Source organism: Periophthalmus magnuspinnatus, chromosome 19 (genome assembly GCF_009829125.3).
Source record: "Periophthalmus magnuspinnatus isolate fPerMag1 chromosome 19, fPerMag1.2.pri, whole genome shotgun sequence".
NCBI lineage: Eukaryota > Metazoa > Chordata > Actinopteri > Gobiiformes > Gobiidae > Periophthalmus > Periophthalmus magnuspinnatus.
In genome coordinates, this window is record NC_047144.1 from 28,380,700 (window position 1) to 28,398,075 (window position 17,376).

General features: G+C 40.8%; 4 protein-coding genes across 5 annotated transcripts in view; all 4 read left to right on the top strand.

The window, feature by feature from the left end:
* Positions 1 to 1,605: 1,605 nt before the first annotated feature.
* On the top strand, positions 1,606 to 1,997 carry LOC117387718 (histone H2B 1/2). The gene has a single exon (XM_033985260.2). The coding sequence runs from the start codon at positions 1,606 to 1,608 to the stop codon at positions 1,978 to 1,980; it is 375 nt and encodes a 124-aa protein (XP_033841151.1). The 3' UTR covers positions 1,981 to 1,997.
* A 747-nt stretch (positions 1,998 to 2,744) lies between these two features.
* Positions 2,745 to 3,137, top strand: LOC117387717 (histone H2A). Its single transcript, XM_033985259.2, has one exon. It carries the CDS (start codon positions 2,760 to 2,762, stop codon positions 3,135 to 3,137), a length of 378 nt encoding a protein of 125 aa, XP_033841150.1. The 5' UTR covers positions 2,745 to 2,759.
* Positions 3,138 to 4,006: 869 nt separating this feature from the next.
* LOC117387716 (histone H3) lies at positions 4,007 to 4,451 on the top strand. Its single transcript, XM_033985257.2, has one exon. It carries the CDS (start codon positions 4,027 to 4,029, stop codon positions 4,435 to 4,437), a length of 411 nt encoding a protein of 136 aa, XP_033841148.1. The 5' UTR covers positions 4,007 to 4,026; the 3' UTR covers positions 4,438 to 4,451.
* Positions 4,452 to 5,933: 1,482 nt separating this feature from the next.
* The window catches only part of caskin2 (CASK interacting protein 2), a 95,816-nt gene continuing 84,373 nt past the window's right edge, over positions 5,934 to 17,376 (top strand). The window contains exons 1-2 of one of the 2 annotated variants that reach the window (XM_033985256.2): positions 5,934 to 6,181; positions 16,089 to 16,439. In XM_033985256.2, coding sequence (XP_033841147.1) covers positions 16,346 to 16,439 — 94 coding nt within the window. In that variant the 5' untranslated portion in view covers positions 5,934 to 6,181; positions 16,089 to 16,345. The remainder of the gene's footprint in view (positions 6,182 to 16,088; positions 16,440 to 17,376) is intronic. The other variant, XM_055229771.1, reaches the window with a different exon arrangement.

Genomic DNA, 17,376 nt, shown 5'->3' on the forward strand with positions numbered 1-17,376 from the left:
GCTGCAGGTCCACGGGAGCTGCAGGTCCACGGGAGCTGCAGGTCCACGGGAGCTGCAGGTCCACGGGAGCTGCAGGTCCACGGGAGCTGCAGGTCCACGGGAGCTGCAGGTCCACGGGAGCTGCAGCGCCACGGGAGCTGCAGCGCCACGGGAGCTGCAGCGCCACGGGAGCTGCAGCGCCACGGGAGCTGCAGCGCCAACGCGGATCACCTTGTGCACACGGCCCACTGGGAGTCTGTATATATGGTGTGTTAATAGCGTCATCTACTGTTCCTTGTGATTTGTAATATTTGGCATCTAAAGGGGATCATTATGAAAAAATTAATAAATCTGGAATTCCAAACAAATACTTCAGGGTTTATAGGGGTAAACAATACTCTCCACCACAAAAGTTCCACAGTGCTCCTTTAAACCACATCTCGTTTGTGTCTTGTGTTGATTAAAGATTTAGACGTTTTGTGCATAACTCTCTCTATACTGTAGCAAAAGATGAAGTTTAAATCTGTCAACTGGACGAATCGTAAGTGTGAAGACGTTTCGCTGCTCATCCAAGCTGCTTCTTCACTTCTACAACGATTTGTCCAGTTAGATTTAAACTTCGTCTATTGTTATGATTCAGACCTGGACGACTGAGGGTTTACACAGACATCTCTATACCGCATGTGTCAAACTCAAGGGCCGCGGGCCAAATATGGACCTCCACATCATTTTTTGTGGCCATTGACAGGATAAATTAAAAGGTGTGATGGTCTTAAAATGTCATTTTATCAGGGGATACACAGACATATTTTACGTCTTTGCAAATGCATATGTAGTTTAATTTACACAGAGCAGCTCACCTGTAATAGTAACTCAAAAACTCAACAATTCCTGTACCTTGCACCCATACCTCCTAGTATGACTTTATGACCTTTGTCACCTTTGTGTCTTAAAGATAGGAGAAACACATGGACCTGATAACAGATGGCAGGCCAGATACCACACATATACAATATTTGTATCTTGAATAAGTAATAAATACAGAAACAGTTAATTAACAAGTTTAAAAAGTAGTTACATTTATTTTACTTCTGGCCCTTTGCAGACATTTTGCTGATGTGGCCCTTGGTGAAAATGTGTTTGACACCCCTGCTCTATACTGATTTGACTTTTGTCGGAGAGTCACGGGTTCTATGTACTTTGCATGTTCTATGTACTATGTATGCACAGCTTATTTTTTAGTATTTACAACATGGATGCAGCCATGATTACACTCGGAAATAAAAGGAAATAACGTGACCTGCTGTGCGTAAAACTACTTCTTTGAATATTGGATCTAATAAAGGTGGTTACCAACGAATATCTACAACAGCTCTGGGTCTTAAAATGAAGGTTACCACCTTTATTAGAAAGGATAATTCAAATATATATTCAAATTCTACAAAAACTTTGTGTCTTTAAGAGCCAGTGCTCCCAGTGGGAAAAAAATCCCTCATACAGTTGAGGTCAGAGAGCCTCGGCCAATCACAGCGTAGACACGGCGCAGTAGATCTGCGTGAGGCTGCTAGAAAATCCCCTGTTGCGCAGCACCACTCCAGTTCACTTATCGACTGTGACGAGAGAAACATGCCTGAACCCGCTAAGTCCGCGCCCAAGAAGGGTTCCAAGAAAGCCGTGACCAAGACCGCCGGCAAAGGAGGCAAGAAGAAGAGAAAGACCAGGAAAGAGAGCTACGCCATCTACGTGTACAAGGTGCTGAAGCAAGTCCACCCCGACACCGGCATCTCCTCCAAGGCCATGAGCATCATGAACTCTTTTGTCAACGACATCTTTGAGCGTATCGGTGGAGAGGCCTCCCGCCTGGCGCACTACAACAAGCGCTCCACCATCACCTCCAGAGAGATCCAGACCGCCGTGCGCCTCCTGCTGCCCGGAGAGCTGGCCAAACACGCCGTGTCCGAGGGCACTAAGGCCGTCACCAAGTACACCAGCTCTAAGTAAACTGTCCCAGGAGAATATACACATCAACGGCTCTTTTAAGAGCCACTCACTCCAAAGAGTCCACTTCTATACCTATATCTACTCATTTTAATTGAAGAATCATAAAGTGACGTGTGTGAGTGATGTTCAAGTTGTATAAGCTCAAAGATTGCAAGTAACATTTTCCAAACCTTGACATAACCTTAAAATGATAAATAAAACATGAGTTACTTGTTACAGATCAGGTTGAATCAGCAGAGTTCCAAACGTTCCGTAACTACTGTAACTTTGAGGCAAAGCTTGGAAAGAGACATGTAGGCACATTAGAACACCTATTATTAATAGTTTGAATGTTTTGGGACTAAGGTTTAAGTGAGCATCGTGTTTTTCTTAGCTTGTGTATAACATGTTGGACTCGGAGGTTCTAAAGCGGAGCTTCCCACTATGTTAACTGTTTATTTATCCAGTTAGGTCGATTGAGAATCAAATCTCATTTACAAATGACCTGTCAAAACTTTCTTTAATCCGGTCATTTCACTTCACACATGAGCAGTATCTGCAGTGTCTACACTCTGTATGAGGATATCTACTGATTTATGTAGGCCTAATAGCCGACCATCAGAATACTAGTGTCAGGTCTACAAGATGCGCCCTGTTCAAGTCAGAGCTCCTCCCTTGGGCTGAGTGAGGCCGCTGATTTGCAGAGCACGGAAAAGTCACGCGCTCCCGCACATAAAAGGCGCTGCGCTTCGTCTCCAGACATTCGTTCTTTCGTCCTGTCACTGAATTTAGTAGTAATTATGAGCGGAAGAGGCAAAACCGGAGGAAAGGCCCGCGCTAAGGCGAAGTCCCGCTCCTCCAGGGCCGGGCTGCAGTTCCCAGTGGGCCGTGTGCACAGGCTGCTCCGCAAAGGCAACTACGCAGAGCGCGTTGGCGCTGGAGCGCCCGTGTACCTGGCCGCCGTGCTGGAGTATCTGACCGCTGAGATCCTGGAGCTGGCGGGAAACGCGGCTCGTGACAATAAGAAGACCCGTATCATCCCCCGCCACCTGCAGCTGGCCGTCCGCAACGACGAGGAGCTCAACAAACTGCTGGGAGGAGTGACCATCGCTCAGGGAGGCGTGCTGCCCAACATCCAGGCCGTGCTGCTGCCCAAGAAGACCGAGAAGGCCAAATAAAGAAACCGCCTGATCCAAACTCACAACGGCTCTTTTAAGAGCCACACACGTCCACAGAAAAGAGTACACTTCTGTTTACATCTGAATCAGAACGTAGTAAATTTGTGAATCCATTTCCAGTCAAAGTGCAAAGAAAAGTAGACATTAAACTCCCCACCCCCGTGCCTCATTAAACAGCCCTCACATACACAGAATCTTTGTGCGTAAAAGCTCAGCGGTTCCAACGCGCGCATTTTTAATCACGCTGCATCTGAAAATCCACATCGTGGGTATTCTCCTCCGCACTTTTCACACACATGAGGGATTGGGGCCTCACCTGGGGGAGAAACTACTCTGCACTAGAAGATAAAAAAGGCCAGTTGTTTTTATGAGCGCGCGCCAGAGCCAATAAGGATGACGTCTATTTGAGCACAAGAGGCTAGTTTTAAAGGTAGTTTTACCCTACATTACTCTTATATTACTTCACTTCAGATGTGATAAAAGATGTGATTACAGAAGCATTCAACCAACAACATGCGTCTTGACGGTGTGAATATGATCAAGAACTCCACTTTACACGGCAAGAGGTGGAGTAGGTTCGTTGGTCTACAAGCAGCAATATCCTTCTTATCCTCTATTCCGCGTTCTACATCTTTTCCCGCTGTGGAACAATAGCCCCGCCCCCTCACACACACGTCCCGCTCAGCTTTAGGCGCTCACTTCAAACACACGAGCTCCAATCAAAAGCGCTGTCGATGCGCCTGTCTGGGCGGCGCGATGCGTCAGAGTAAGACACAGACCAACCACAGAGCCCGGTGCTGTGTGCGCGTGAGGCTGCCCGTTTAAAAACGGCTCGTTTCCCGCTCTTCTGTACTTCATCTTCTCTATTCACAGACAAGACACTAGAAACATGGCCAGAACCAAGCAGACCGCCCGTAAATCCACCGGAGGCAAAGCTCCCAGAAAGCAGCTGGCCACTAAGGCAGCGCGTAAGAGCGCCCCGGCCACCGGAGGAGTCAAGAAGCCTCACCGCTACAGGCCCGGTACCGTGGCTCTGAGGGAGATCCGCCGTTACCAGAAGTCCACCGAGCTGCTCATCCGCAAGCTGCCCTTCCAGCGCCTGGTCAGGGAGATCGCCCAGGACTTCAAGACCGACCTGCGCTTCCAGAGCTCCGCCGTGATGGCTCTGCAGGAGGCCAGTGAGGCTTACCTGGTGGGTCTGTTCGAGGACACCAACCTGTGCGCCATCCACGCCAAGAGGGTGACCATCATGCCCAAAGACATCCAACTGGCCCGGCGCATCCGCGGAGAGAGGGCTTAAAGAGTCAGCTTTGACCCACAAGAATAAAAACAATGGTTCTTTTAAGAGCCACTAACTTGTCAAAGGCATTCTTCGATGTGAGCCCTTTCACGTTCCATTGAGTCTATTTTCGTAAGCCTATTCTGTTCTGCTACTCTGGTGTTCCTACATTCTCCTTAAATGGAATTTGGACGAAATTGTGACTTTAAACGTGTACTATGTTGCGCTCAGTCACAACTGAACCAGAGTTTACACACTCACTCAATCTCCAGAATTCACTCATGAGAGGCTTCACTAGTTGATTGATTGATTACGTTTTACAGACATTTTATTATATAAATACCTGGACTGAAAAATAGTTACCCACCCGGTTTAAACCTTATGGTTTTTAGAGACTCTTGCATTCCACTGAGAACCAAAGCACCAAATGAAAACATAATATGTTTACAGTGTGTGTGTGTGTGGGTGTGTGTGTGTGTGTGGGGGGGGTGGGGGGGTGGGGGTGTGTGTGTGTGTGTGTCAGGATAAAGGGGCGGACAACCAGCAGATTACTGTAGTTCTTTTTTTTATCCATTAGAGGTCACTATAGCATTTCAAGCAGGCTTAGTGCGCGCTCCTCTAGGTTTGTTACCAATGTTCTATTCCACATCATATTCAATATCGTATGCAACGACAACAATATTATTGCGATGTTCTAAAACTGTAGAGGTAACAAAATAAAAGTAGTAAAAACTGTATCTGCACGTACATTTTAGAGTGGATACTTTATTTTACTTTAGGGTCTATACTTTCTACTTTTCAACTTTACTACATTTTTGAACTGGACTCAAAAGTAACACACACACACACACACACACACACACACACCCCCACACCCCACACCCACACACACACTCCACTCCAAATTATAAATCAGATATTGACAGTTACTCTTCAAGAAGTTACTCTTACTTGAGTAGTAGTTTTCCCAAATACTTTTTTACTCTGACTTGAGTAATTTCTTGGACCACTACTTTCTACATCTACTTGAGTAATATTATTTTGAAGTAACGTTGCTCTTACTTGAGTATTTTTTAGCTACTCTACATCCTCTTTCAGTTACACAAATAGTGTAGCGTTTTCCACCTTGGCCTCCATTTCTTATTTTTCTGCATACAAATTTATTCAATGTGGATTTTTTTTTTTTTTTTTTTTTTTTTTTTAGCTTTCTACCAGGTTAACATTATTCCCTCTTCAAAAACATGCCTGAAGAGGTTTTAGATGTTAATCATGCATGTTTGAGTATTTACCAGTAGATAGCATTTACAAAACAATAAAAGGTAACACGATGATCTAAATATGTCATGTGTCTTTAATGCTCATTCTATACATTCATGCGTTTAGAGGACTCTTATTTTGTAGGCACCTCCGGAACCGCACTTCCCCCTCGTTTCCATTTACGCCTGCTCTGACGCGCAGTGAGGATTTTACGCACACTCTCCTCTCTCCCTGTGTCTCTCTGTCTCTCTCTCTCTCTCAGAACAAGTATTCTGTCTACGTCTGTGCGCGTGCGGTGCGTATCGTCCCTTCTTCACCTGACGCTTCTCCGTCTTCCCAGGTGATACCGCGCACTACCCGGACACGCTTCAAACCGACTCCTCAACTTTTACAGCGAAAGAACCGCGGTGTTTGGACTTTGCTTGGCACGACCTGTCCTGCTTCAGAGACGTGGAGAGTGGACATGTATTTTTCCTCCTTGTTGATGTTGTGTACGGGCGTAAAAGCGGTAAGACAGCTCATGTGGTATACTTCTCTCACTTCTCTTCAGTCCAGTTTTGGTCCAAGTTTCTAAGTTTTGGTAGACCAGGTTTAGTCTTTTATTGTTTAGTCTGTTCTGAGCTCGTCATTTGATTTAGACAATTTTTAGACCTGGTTTAACTAAGGTGGCCAATAGCAGAGGCAAATCGTGAAAATGAGGGACTTTTTATTGGAAAAACTTATTATTATTATTATTATTATTTTCGTTGCTACTGCACTCCTCGTTTGAACAAGACCCCTTAATGTTGCCCAATATTTAGCTGAAATCCATGAAATAAAGCAATAAAGTCTTTATAAATACTATATAGACTGGACTGGACAGTCTGCTGTACAGTTGGAGTCTGTTCTTTGTCACTGTTCTGCAGTGGATAAATGCAGAGGGTTTATTTGAACAGGGTCGGGGGAAGTCATTATTTGTCATATAAGCAGCGCCTTAACGTGCAATAACGTGCATTAACGTGCATAAACGGCACTGGAACTTTTCGAAGCTTCAGGATCACTTCTGAATAAACAGAGGAGTTGTGTTCTGTTTCATTCACACTTGTTTGAGTAATCCTTGGCATTGGCATTTCAAGGGCTGAAATGTTCCAAATGATTCTAGTGAAGGTGTATGGAGTTTAAAAACACAGTGGAGCACTTCTTGTATTGCCACATGATGACATCACAAGGTGGAACAGAGTGTTTTCAGTTTGAGAGAAGAACTCAGTCTACATACTGTATACAGGCTTTGTGTGTTTGTCATGTGTGAATGAAACAAAACACAACTCCAGGTCTGTTTTTGACGAGGAAACAACATTATAACAGAGATCAGAAAATAAGATGATATGAGATGTTTAAACAAGGTAAAACTAGAGAACAGAAGAGTAAATGTAGCACAGTGATGTCAAACTCAAATTCACAGTGGGCCAAAATTAAAAACAGACAAATTCACAGGCCAAACTCAATATTTACTTTCAATATTCACCTGATATGTCATATTTAACCTTTTCATATGGAAACAAACTTTAATTTTACTTGATATAACAAGCATATGAGAAATAAAATTTGAAATAAAAGACACGTTAGTAGTGTTCATTTTTTATTTAAATAAATAAAATAAATTATGTTTCTCTTTAGTAATTAATTTGGCCGAGGTGACTAGTAGCTTGGTTGCTAACGAGTATCAACAGAAAAGGACGGGCGTTTACTGGTCTCAACTGCGTACGCACCAGTGTACTAGCAAAGCATTCTGGGATTTGTAGTATTAGTGCTGCACTAATGCACATTTGATATGATCTCATGGGCCAAATATAATTACACCATGGGCCAGATTTGGCCCCTGGGTGTTAGTTTGACATATGTGATGTAGCGCTTTCTGGTCTAAATAGTGTCTTATTATAGCCAATACAGGAACATTTCTAGATAATCATGTGGTCTGATCAGTATCCACTCTCCTCTGGTCTCTCCTCTGGTCTCTCCTCTGGTCTCTCCTCTTGTCCCTCCTCTGGTCTCTCCTCTGGTCTCTCCTCTGGTCTCTCCTCTTGTCTCTCCTCTCCTCTCTCCTCTGGTCTCTCCTCTGGTCTCTCCTCTGGTCTTTCCTCTGGTTTCTCCTCTCTCCTCTGGTCTCTCCTCTTGTCTCTCCTCTGGTCTCTCCTCTCTCCTCTGGTCTCTCTTCTGGTCTCTCCTCTGGTCTCTCCTCTGGTCTCTCCTCTTGTCTCTCCTCTGGTCTCTCCTCTGGTCTCTCCTCTGGTCTCTCCTCTTGTCTCTCCTCTTGTCTCTCCTCTGGTCTCTCCTCTGGTCTCTCCTCTGGTCTCTCCTCTGGTCTCTCCTCTTGTCTCTCCTCTGGTCTCTCCTCCGGTCTCTCCTCCAGTCTCTCCTCCGGTCTCTCCTCTGGTCTCTCCTCCGGTCTCTCCTCTGGTCTCTCCTCTGGTCTCTCCTCTGGTCTCTCCTCTGGTCTCTCCTCTCTTCTCTGGTCTCTCCTCTCTCCTCTGGTCTCTCCTCTGGTCTCTCCTCTTGTCTCTCCTCTTGTCTCTCCTCTGGTCTCTCCTCTTGTCTCTCCTTTGGTCTTTCCTCTGGTCTCTCCTCTGGTCTCTCCTCTGGTCTCTCCTCTGGTCTCTCCTCTGGTCTCTCCTCTTGTCTCTCCTCTGGTCTCTCGTCTGGTCTCTCCTCTGGTTCACCCTCACACATTAGCTTAACAGTCCATTCTGCAGAGGCTGTTTACATTCCACCTGGTCTGCTTTAGCCCACCACACGAGGCTACTCTAGTTTTAGTTCCCAAACATTCCCTGGCGTCCTCCACTACTGCTGCTAGCACGAGACACCTCCCCCGGGAAGCTTAAAAAGGATAGTAACAGATTGTATTACTACCATCAGGACTGTGTGAATAGAACTGTGTACCTAGTAAAAGGGGAACTATGTAACTTTTCTGGTAGAGTACGCCACCTGCTTGTCTCCATGAAAATGCTGTTAATTTGCTTGAAATGTTCCACAGCATGGTAGTGATCTTGCATTTAGTTAGTATTGCCTTAAGGAGCAGGTGTTTTACTTCTATGGGGTATTAACTGCTGACATAACTTATTTACATCACCATGTTACTTTTTATGGTTTTGAATTGCTATATTCACTGAAAATAATGTTAACATGTTTTATAAGTTTCACTTAAATTTTTCCCCTCCCTTTGAATAGGGCCTGGGAAAGATCCCTAGATTACTCAAACATGCATGGATGACATCTAAAGGCATGTTTTTGATGAGGGAATAATGTTATAATATGGAAAGAAAAAAAAAGAAAGAAAAATACATAATACCCCCTCTTTAAAACAATACTCTACTGCGAGCGGAGTTGCCTCTCCACAGACCTAACTTGTAACTTGTCCTTGTAGTGTCACTTGGTTTACTCCGTGGAGACAGATGCCATTATTGCCACATTGTGGAACATTCTAGGTAAATCAATAAACAGATGATCCTATAGCAGAAAAGTTATATATTGCCGCTTTAAATGTTCTCTATGTTCTCCTTATCTGGTATGTTTGACATGTGTTATTATAATCACTTCTGTCATGAAAGTTTAATCTTGATTTCAATACTAGTATCAAGGAATAGACCCAATACTCAATACTCATTCTGATATCACAATGATAATAAAAATAAATTCATAGTACTTTCTTTTATATTCCCATTTATAGCTGTGTAATCCCTCATCGTCCAGGTATGTTCCATAGGTGTAGTCTGTGTGGTCTAATACTTGTTCTGATACATCTTAAAATCAGATTAAGACTGGAAGATTAAGATTCCAAAGCTGTTCAGGAAAGGTTCATTTCATGTCCTGTGAGGTTTTTAGTATCCATACCTGCTCAAATGAATACCTACTTTTGATACTAGTTTTAATATTGATTAGTCTCTGATTTCCAATACTTTGACTATTTATAATGTACTTTTCCCATAAAAAAAAAGATAAAAATAAATAAGAAGAAACCCAGGAAGAACAATGCCCCTCGCCACTCACGAAGTGATGGCCAATAAATAAACATTTGGAATTTTGAGGTGGGCAAAGTTTTACAAAAAATAAATAAGTGAAATTATGTGTGCAAAAATATGATGTCTTGGTTGGGGTGAAAATATCGTACTAAACATTTTTATTGCAGAATGAACCTCACAAGTGCTGAAATTTATATATATATCTATCTATATATATGTATATATATATATATATATATATATATATATATATATATATATATATATATATATATTTTTTTTTTTTTTTTTTTTTTTTTTTTATTATTATTTTTTGTTATGACCATAATCCTGCATTAGTCCTTCTCCCTCTCCAGAACTCAAAACGCTTGGGCCCACCTCAGAACATCATCAGGTTCTAATCCAGGAAGTGTTTCGTCCTCTTTTTAAATTCATGTTTCTATTGTCTTTTTAAATTCCCTGACATTTTTCCAAGACTTGGGTCAGGTTCTGTGTTCTAGTTCATTTGTCCAGGTCTTTTGCATGGGTTAGTGTGTCATGCCTCAGTACTTCTTGTGAGTTGTCAGTGGCTAAAGTTGCATTCGGAGGACACACGTTTTTACTCAGTGAAATCGTCACGTGAGGGTTCAGAATGAGCCCTGACTCTGATTATTGATTGGCTACTGCTGCTGGGATTTACATATTCTGATCATATCAGTTGTAGGATCTGGCAATCCAAAGGGGACAGCAGTCGGTAGAATGACAGTAGCTCAGAGTATTTGTCTGAAGGTTGATGATCTGAATCCCACCCTTGACATAAAAAAAATAAAATAAAAACATCACTGTCAGAACCTCTGATCCACAGGTTGGTAGTGCGATGTCAGCTCCCACAGATGAATACTGTTGTTGTATCCTTGGGCAAGACACTTAACCCACCTCTGTATACACTGGTGTATGAATGTGTATGTGAATGAGTGAGTGGTTCCTTTGATATACAGTGGTCCCTCATTTATCACAGGGTTATGTTCTAAAAATAACCCGCAATAGGTGAAATCTGCAAAGAAGTTAGCTTTATTTTTTACAGTTATTATATTTGTTTTAAGGCTGTAAAACCCCTCACCACACACTTTATACACTTTTCTCACACAGGCATTAACATTTTCTCACATTTCTCTCTTGTAAAAAAAACTTTTAAACTTTTAACTTTGAGTTATAAGTACAGTATTTTTTTTTTTACAGTATTATAGAATGAAACCAAAGATCAAGACATGTTTTCAGACCATTTGTTTGAGAGGTAAAAATATAAACATTTTCCTATACTGTAAATAAAAATTATGCTTTTAGAAATACTGTCGGTGCAGAACGTTTCATCGACAGCACGAAGGAGACTGATGGACAATGGTCTACAGTCCAACAGCCAATCAGGACGCAGAACACAGTGTGCATTCATACACTGTAAAAAAAAAAATCATGAAAAATTGCACTAAACAAATTGTGAAACAGCGAGACCAGAAAAGGTGAAACACGATATAGCGAGGGACAACTGTAAAACACTTTGTGAGCCTTGAAGGTGGAAATGAACAATATAAAATCTTGACCAATGTGACCAAATTGAGCAGCTCATTTTGTTTTCTGACTAGATAATCTTCTTGAGAATTTGTAACTAGGACTAAATCAACATTACAATGCTACCAATACAATATTAGAATGTGATTTACACATGTGTACGCTGGGGACACATATAGACAGAATAACATGATCACTGTTGCTCTCAGTATTGTTATGCATCTATTATCATCTATAGGGCTGGACTGTTTGGGGAACATATCTAATTGTGATTTTTCTAACAAGCATTGCAATATGGGTTTTATATTTTAATAATAAGATTCTGTTCAAAGTTTTTAACACACCCAGAATCATTGACAAAAAGACTGAAATCTGAACTGACAAACTAATACAATAATCACATTTCAGGACACGTTTATACAGATCGTAACTACAGGGTTAGTAGTTTTCAGAATAAAAATGTTTTGTTGTTCAAACATGGCAGCTTTTTGCCCATTTTCAGGTTTATGAGGTCACCTAATATAAAAGCACTTCTCACCTAACAGTGTTTAACTGAACAAACTGGTATTATTGTTGTTGTTGTTGTTGTTGGTTTTTTTTTTTCCTTTTTCAGAAGAAGAATGCTAATTTATGAAAGATTAATAATTTTAACTTTAAAGAGGGGGTATTTTACTTCTGTGGGGTATAAACTGCTAACACGTAACATATTTAGATCACGTGTTTCCTTTTAATGTTTTGAAAATGCTATATATATCGCCCAAAATAATGTATTGAAATGTTTTATAAGTTTCACTTTTGTTTTTGACACTCTTAATCTGTCCTCCCTTTACTCTCTGTGCTAAGTCACTCCCCCTTAAGAGTGACATCATAACATAATCAGTGTACATCCCACTAGTGAAACTGTATCAATTTTGTATCTCGCTTTTGTACATTTATGGAGAATTGTCGCGTGGGAGCTTGAGTGACGTAGGCTTGTGGGTGGAGTATTGCACAGAATCTTATAGCTAACTGTAAAGAGGAGGGTAGAAAGCTCCAAAAAGTCTATTTTGTATATACCCCCCTTTTTATTTAGCTAATGCTACACTGATTCATAAAGTAAATAAACAGTAATGTCTAGCTTTTCTTGCACAGATCTGTTGCTCTCATGATATGAAAAACTCAGAGTAAATTCCTACATGTATACCTGCGTCCAAGAGCTCAGTTGTTGAAGATGACCTGAATTTCATCTGGTGTGGAAAAGGATTCAGGAAGTCTTGACCAGAGTCCTAAGTTTTGATTTTTTTTTTAAATGTATTATTTTTTTTAAATCCTATTTACCTTATCCCCCAAGCACACATTTAGTTTTGTTTTTGAACGGCCTCATTGCGCTGCCGCATTAGCTCCGTTAGCGCTGTGGTGTGAAGAGCATATTTACTCTGGTCACACACCTGGGGGGCTTTAAATGACCACTCTCTCTCTCTGACTGTTGACTCTCCCTCACATATGTTCAGCTGATGTGGCCCTCTGCTCTGTAGGCCTGCAATGAGGCTGAATAATAATGAAACTAATGCATTACTCTGTCAGAATAACCCTATAGTAAAAAACAACAACAAAAAACAAAAAACTATTCTAAATGTGTATTACTGTTAAAACATGCAGCACATAAATGAAAGAATGAAACATTTAAATATAGTGCAAGAAAAAAAGCTAATGAAAATAAATGAATATGGTAGTAGGTAGTATAGTAGTTTAGACCTCTACAAACATGTTCTGAAACATCTCTGTGTGTCAGATGCCCTCCCTGTGTCTATATGGGGTCTTATTCTATGCTCTGAAATGCATTTTTGCATTAGTTTATCAGTGCAGATTTTAGTCTTCTCTTCTCTAATGTTAATGCCCTTGGAGTTGTTAACATTGTGCACTTTTTAAATGCCTCATATGAAAAAAACTCTAAAAAGTAAGTATTAAAAAAAGTAAAAGTAGTAAGTAAAAAAGTAAAAGTATTTTGGAGATATTTTTGAACTATTAAAGTATCAAGTGTTGTGATTTTGATAAATAATTTAGCTGATTCAGTCAAGTCAATCAATTTATCAATTTTTCTAGCTGTTCTTGTGTATTTGTGTATTTGGGTTGCTCGAAGTGGTTTTTCAGTCCAGTTCAAAACTGTACTGGAGTAGAAAGTACAGATACCTTCCCTCAATTGTAGTGAAGTAAAAAGTATCCACATACTTAAGTATAAAAATAGATATCTAAAGGTTTTACTTATGCACAGTACTTTACTACTTGTACTTTGTTATGTTCCACTGACTTTAGTAGTTAGTTAGTATCTATAATCCGTCAAGTTATTTATTCAACCATCTCAGATCTGATCGTAGCACAGAAAAATAGCCAAACCCTCCCCAGTAGTACAAAGTGTCCAGGGACAATTTATGCAAAAGAATGGCATTTTTCTGACAACTGTTAAAAAAAAATAATAATAATAAAAATAATAATAATATAAAGGTGTTATTATTTGTTTTTATTCATCTAATCATACCTTTTGATATTGGTTCTAGGAATGTGGAAGTATGTCGATGTCTGTGTCATCCCTCAGTCTTCCAATCGTCCAATTAGAAACTAACTTTACTAAAATTAAAAAACTAGAACAAAGTATGCCAGATTTTTAGTAAAATCTTAAATATAATCATGTTATTAGTGAAATGGGTAGTATATGCACTTTAAAGGCTGGAGAGGGGCTTTGGTGGGAGTGGAAAGACCGAGCAGAAACACAGTGATAAGAAAAGTCTGCACAACTTCCTAAACCTTCTTTTTCGCTCCAGAATTCCTATCGGAAAATGTGCGAGATTGCTGTGTGACTGTAAACAGATTGAGCAATTCCAAGATTGTGTTGATGTTGCATGTTCTCCCAGTCTCATCTCTTCACTCAGTTCAAGATACGTTAAAGATTCATTGTAATTTTTCTGGTGGAGTAAACTTATGTAAACTTATGTATTCAATAAGACATTCTAATCACGATAACACATTTTGAAGCATGATGTCTTGTTACAGAGATATTCCGTGATAAATGATAATACTGAAACTACTTTATGCCATTGATACAATAACAATAATGCAAGATAATCCCAGTGAACGCTCTACTGCTCAAATCTTATCGTATTACAACAAAAATACCGCAGATCTCTCCACTTTTGCAAAGAAATTGTTCACATGATACATTTTGAGCCTCAAAAATACATTGTTCCCACGACAGTAGAATGAATAGGTGAGCGGTTCCTGGATGTAAAGCTCTTTGAGTGCCTCGAGGGTGGAAAAGCATTGTATAATAATGTGACCAATTACCATTACATATAGAGTAGTCCATCATTTATCATGGGGGTTATGTTCTAAAAATAGCCCACAATCGCTTTAAATTTGTTGTTCATGTATGTCTCAGCGGTATCTGCACAGGCTCCTCTCTGTGCAGAGAAACACTTAAGTCTAAAGCGTTTCTGAAATTTGTCAGTGCATAACGTTTCATCGACAACTTGCAAACATACAGCACTTCAGAGTCACACTGCGATCCAACATTGTATTGTAAATGTAACCCTAATATATTGTTCTCAATCTCTTGAGGTTGTGCAGTGGTGGGTTACAGTAAGATTTAATATGATGTATTTTCTTGCTTCTTTAGTAAAATAGACCAACACGGCAGGACAGTTATAGCTCGTCAACTTAACTCATCTCTTGCGCGCCATGTGCACATTCACTCTTGTTACATTTTTATTGGTGCGCTCCTCAAATGCGCTGTACCACAACAATAAGTAGGAAACAATATTATTACAAAGACAGTAAATAATGTATCTAACATATTATGTCAGTAAAACAAGTACAAAGTAATAAACAAAATACTAATGACCCAAATAAATGTTAATACATAAAATAATATACATCAACTAAATAAAAGGTTACATAAGTTTGTCTGAACACATTCTGTACTGTACAGGAGACGCAGCACAGAGGAGACTGATGGACAATGGTCTACAGTCCCTTAGCCAATCAGGACACAGAACACAGTGCACGTTCATACTCAAAACAGCGAGACAGTGAAAGGTGACCCAGGACATAGCAAGGGACCATGGTATTAAACAATACGTCCATAGAGTAATTGTCATGACAGGCCTTGTCCCATCTCCACCCAGTGTATCCTGTATTTGTGTCCACAGGCAAGATACAGTACATTTCCCAACTAGCCTACGCATGAATGCGGTGCGTGATTGGTGATGGAGGGGAAGTCTACCCCAAGGCAACTATATAAGAAGCTCGCCATCACCAGGTGTGGAGTGAGTAATGAAATGTAAAGAGTCTTAGAGTGGCACGCCAAGCAAATGCCTGACCAGAACCGCACCATAACAGCCTCAAACCTCCGCCCTAACTTGGGACGGTCCAACCACAACCACAATTTGTATCATGTGTCTCTCGAATGCAAAAGACATCTCCCCTCCAAAATTCTCAAATCATTCAGAACAAAATGTATAACTTCCTTTTGGCAATTCCTTTTGCTACTCGTAAGCAGCTATGATGGTTTTGACTTCAACGGACCATGCGCTTCTCTAATTTGTTAAATCGTCAGTCACACATATCTGAAATTGCGGAGTCCATTTACATGAAATAAAAAACTGGCACAAAGTTCATTGTCTTCTCTGTCAGCATGAATAAACAGAAAAAAAGTTTTGGCATTATTCAGCCCTGAAGGGAAGGCTCGATTGCAGTCATTTGAAAGGACTTTAAGACAAAAGATTAATATAGACCCTCCATCTGTAAGTAGGACATCAACAAATTATAGTGCGTGAATACAACTTTTTAATTGTTTCTAACTATCAAAATAAATATATAATGACAATATTTCTCACCTTACAGAGAGAAGACTTGGTTCGACCGTAAGCGTCACCCTCACCTTCCTCTAGTGCTCTCCTCTCATCTTTTCAACTTCGACCTTCTCAAGATGGAACTATCTCCTGCAAAGAAGCTGGTTCTCTGACGCCTCTCTGTTCTGGAACTTTCTGTCCCCACATATGGACACATAGCTAGGATTTAGCAGCTACCTGTGAGCCCTCTCCCAGATGTTTATGGAAGCTCCAGTGAAGTCGCTCCATCAGAAGTGAGAGGGTAGAGCCATGGGGAAGGAGCAGGACCTTCTAGGGGCTGTCAAGAGTGGGGACCTGCTGCTGGCCCACAAGCTCCTGGCCAAAGTCAAGGGCAACAAAGCAAGTGAGTACCAAGATATTGATATTGCTGTATTGATAACGAGAATGAGAGCTGCACATTGTATCACAAAGGTATTGATATCGCAATATTGGAGCCGGGGGTTAAGGCTGTACATTATATCGCAAAGGTATAGATATTGCAACATTGGTATTGTAGCTTAGTTCTGCGCAAGATATAACAAAAGTATTCATAGCAGTATTGGTACGAGGAGTTAGGTATGCACAAAAAATATCAGCAAAAGTTTTGAATATGCAATTTTGGTCCCGGGGCAAGGACTGTACATTGTATTGCAAAAGTATCGATATTGCCGTATCGGTCCCAAGGGTTAAAGCTGCACAAGGTCTTTCATCTGTGTCCTTCCTGTTCACATATTACTGGTGTAAGTCAAGTGCTTTGGTCAATAGTCTGCTTTCATTCTTGTCTTGTTTTGGTCCCAGTTTGGTCCCAGTTTAGTCGAGATGTAGAGCTGGTTTGGGTTCACTTCTAGTCCTGGTTGTAATTGTGAGCACAAGACAAAGGTGACAAAAGTTTTCTGTTGGCCTATGTTGAGAACCTATGATGGAGTGTTTCTACAATCTTTCCTTATACACTGCCTGGCCAAAAAAAAGTCGCCACCTGGTTTTAACTAAGCAAGTAGATGTGGTATTGCTGCAGTTGGTCAGGTCTAGGTTCAGCAACAGTCTGTGCTCAAAGAATGAGGTCAGCTGACACCTGAATATACTGAATGACCAGGTTATTCCATCAATGGATTTGTTCTTCCCTGATGACACGGGCATATTCCAAGATGACAATGCCATGATTCATCAGGCTCAAATTGTGACAGAGTGGTTCAGGAGTATGAGACATCATTTTCGCAAGCTGGAAACTTCCAATGAAATGGAATAAGGTCATTGACTCACTGCAGTTCCTCTTTCATTGAGTAGTTCATTCTTAAAATACT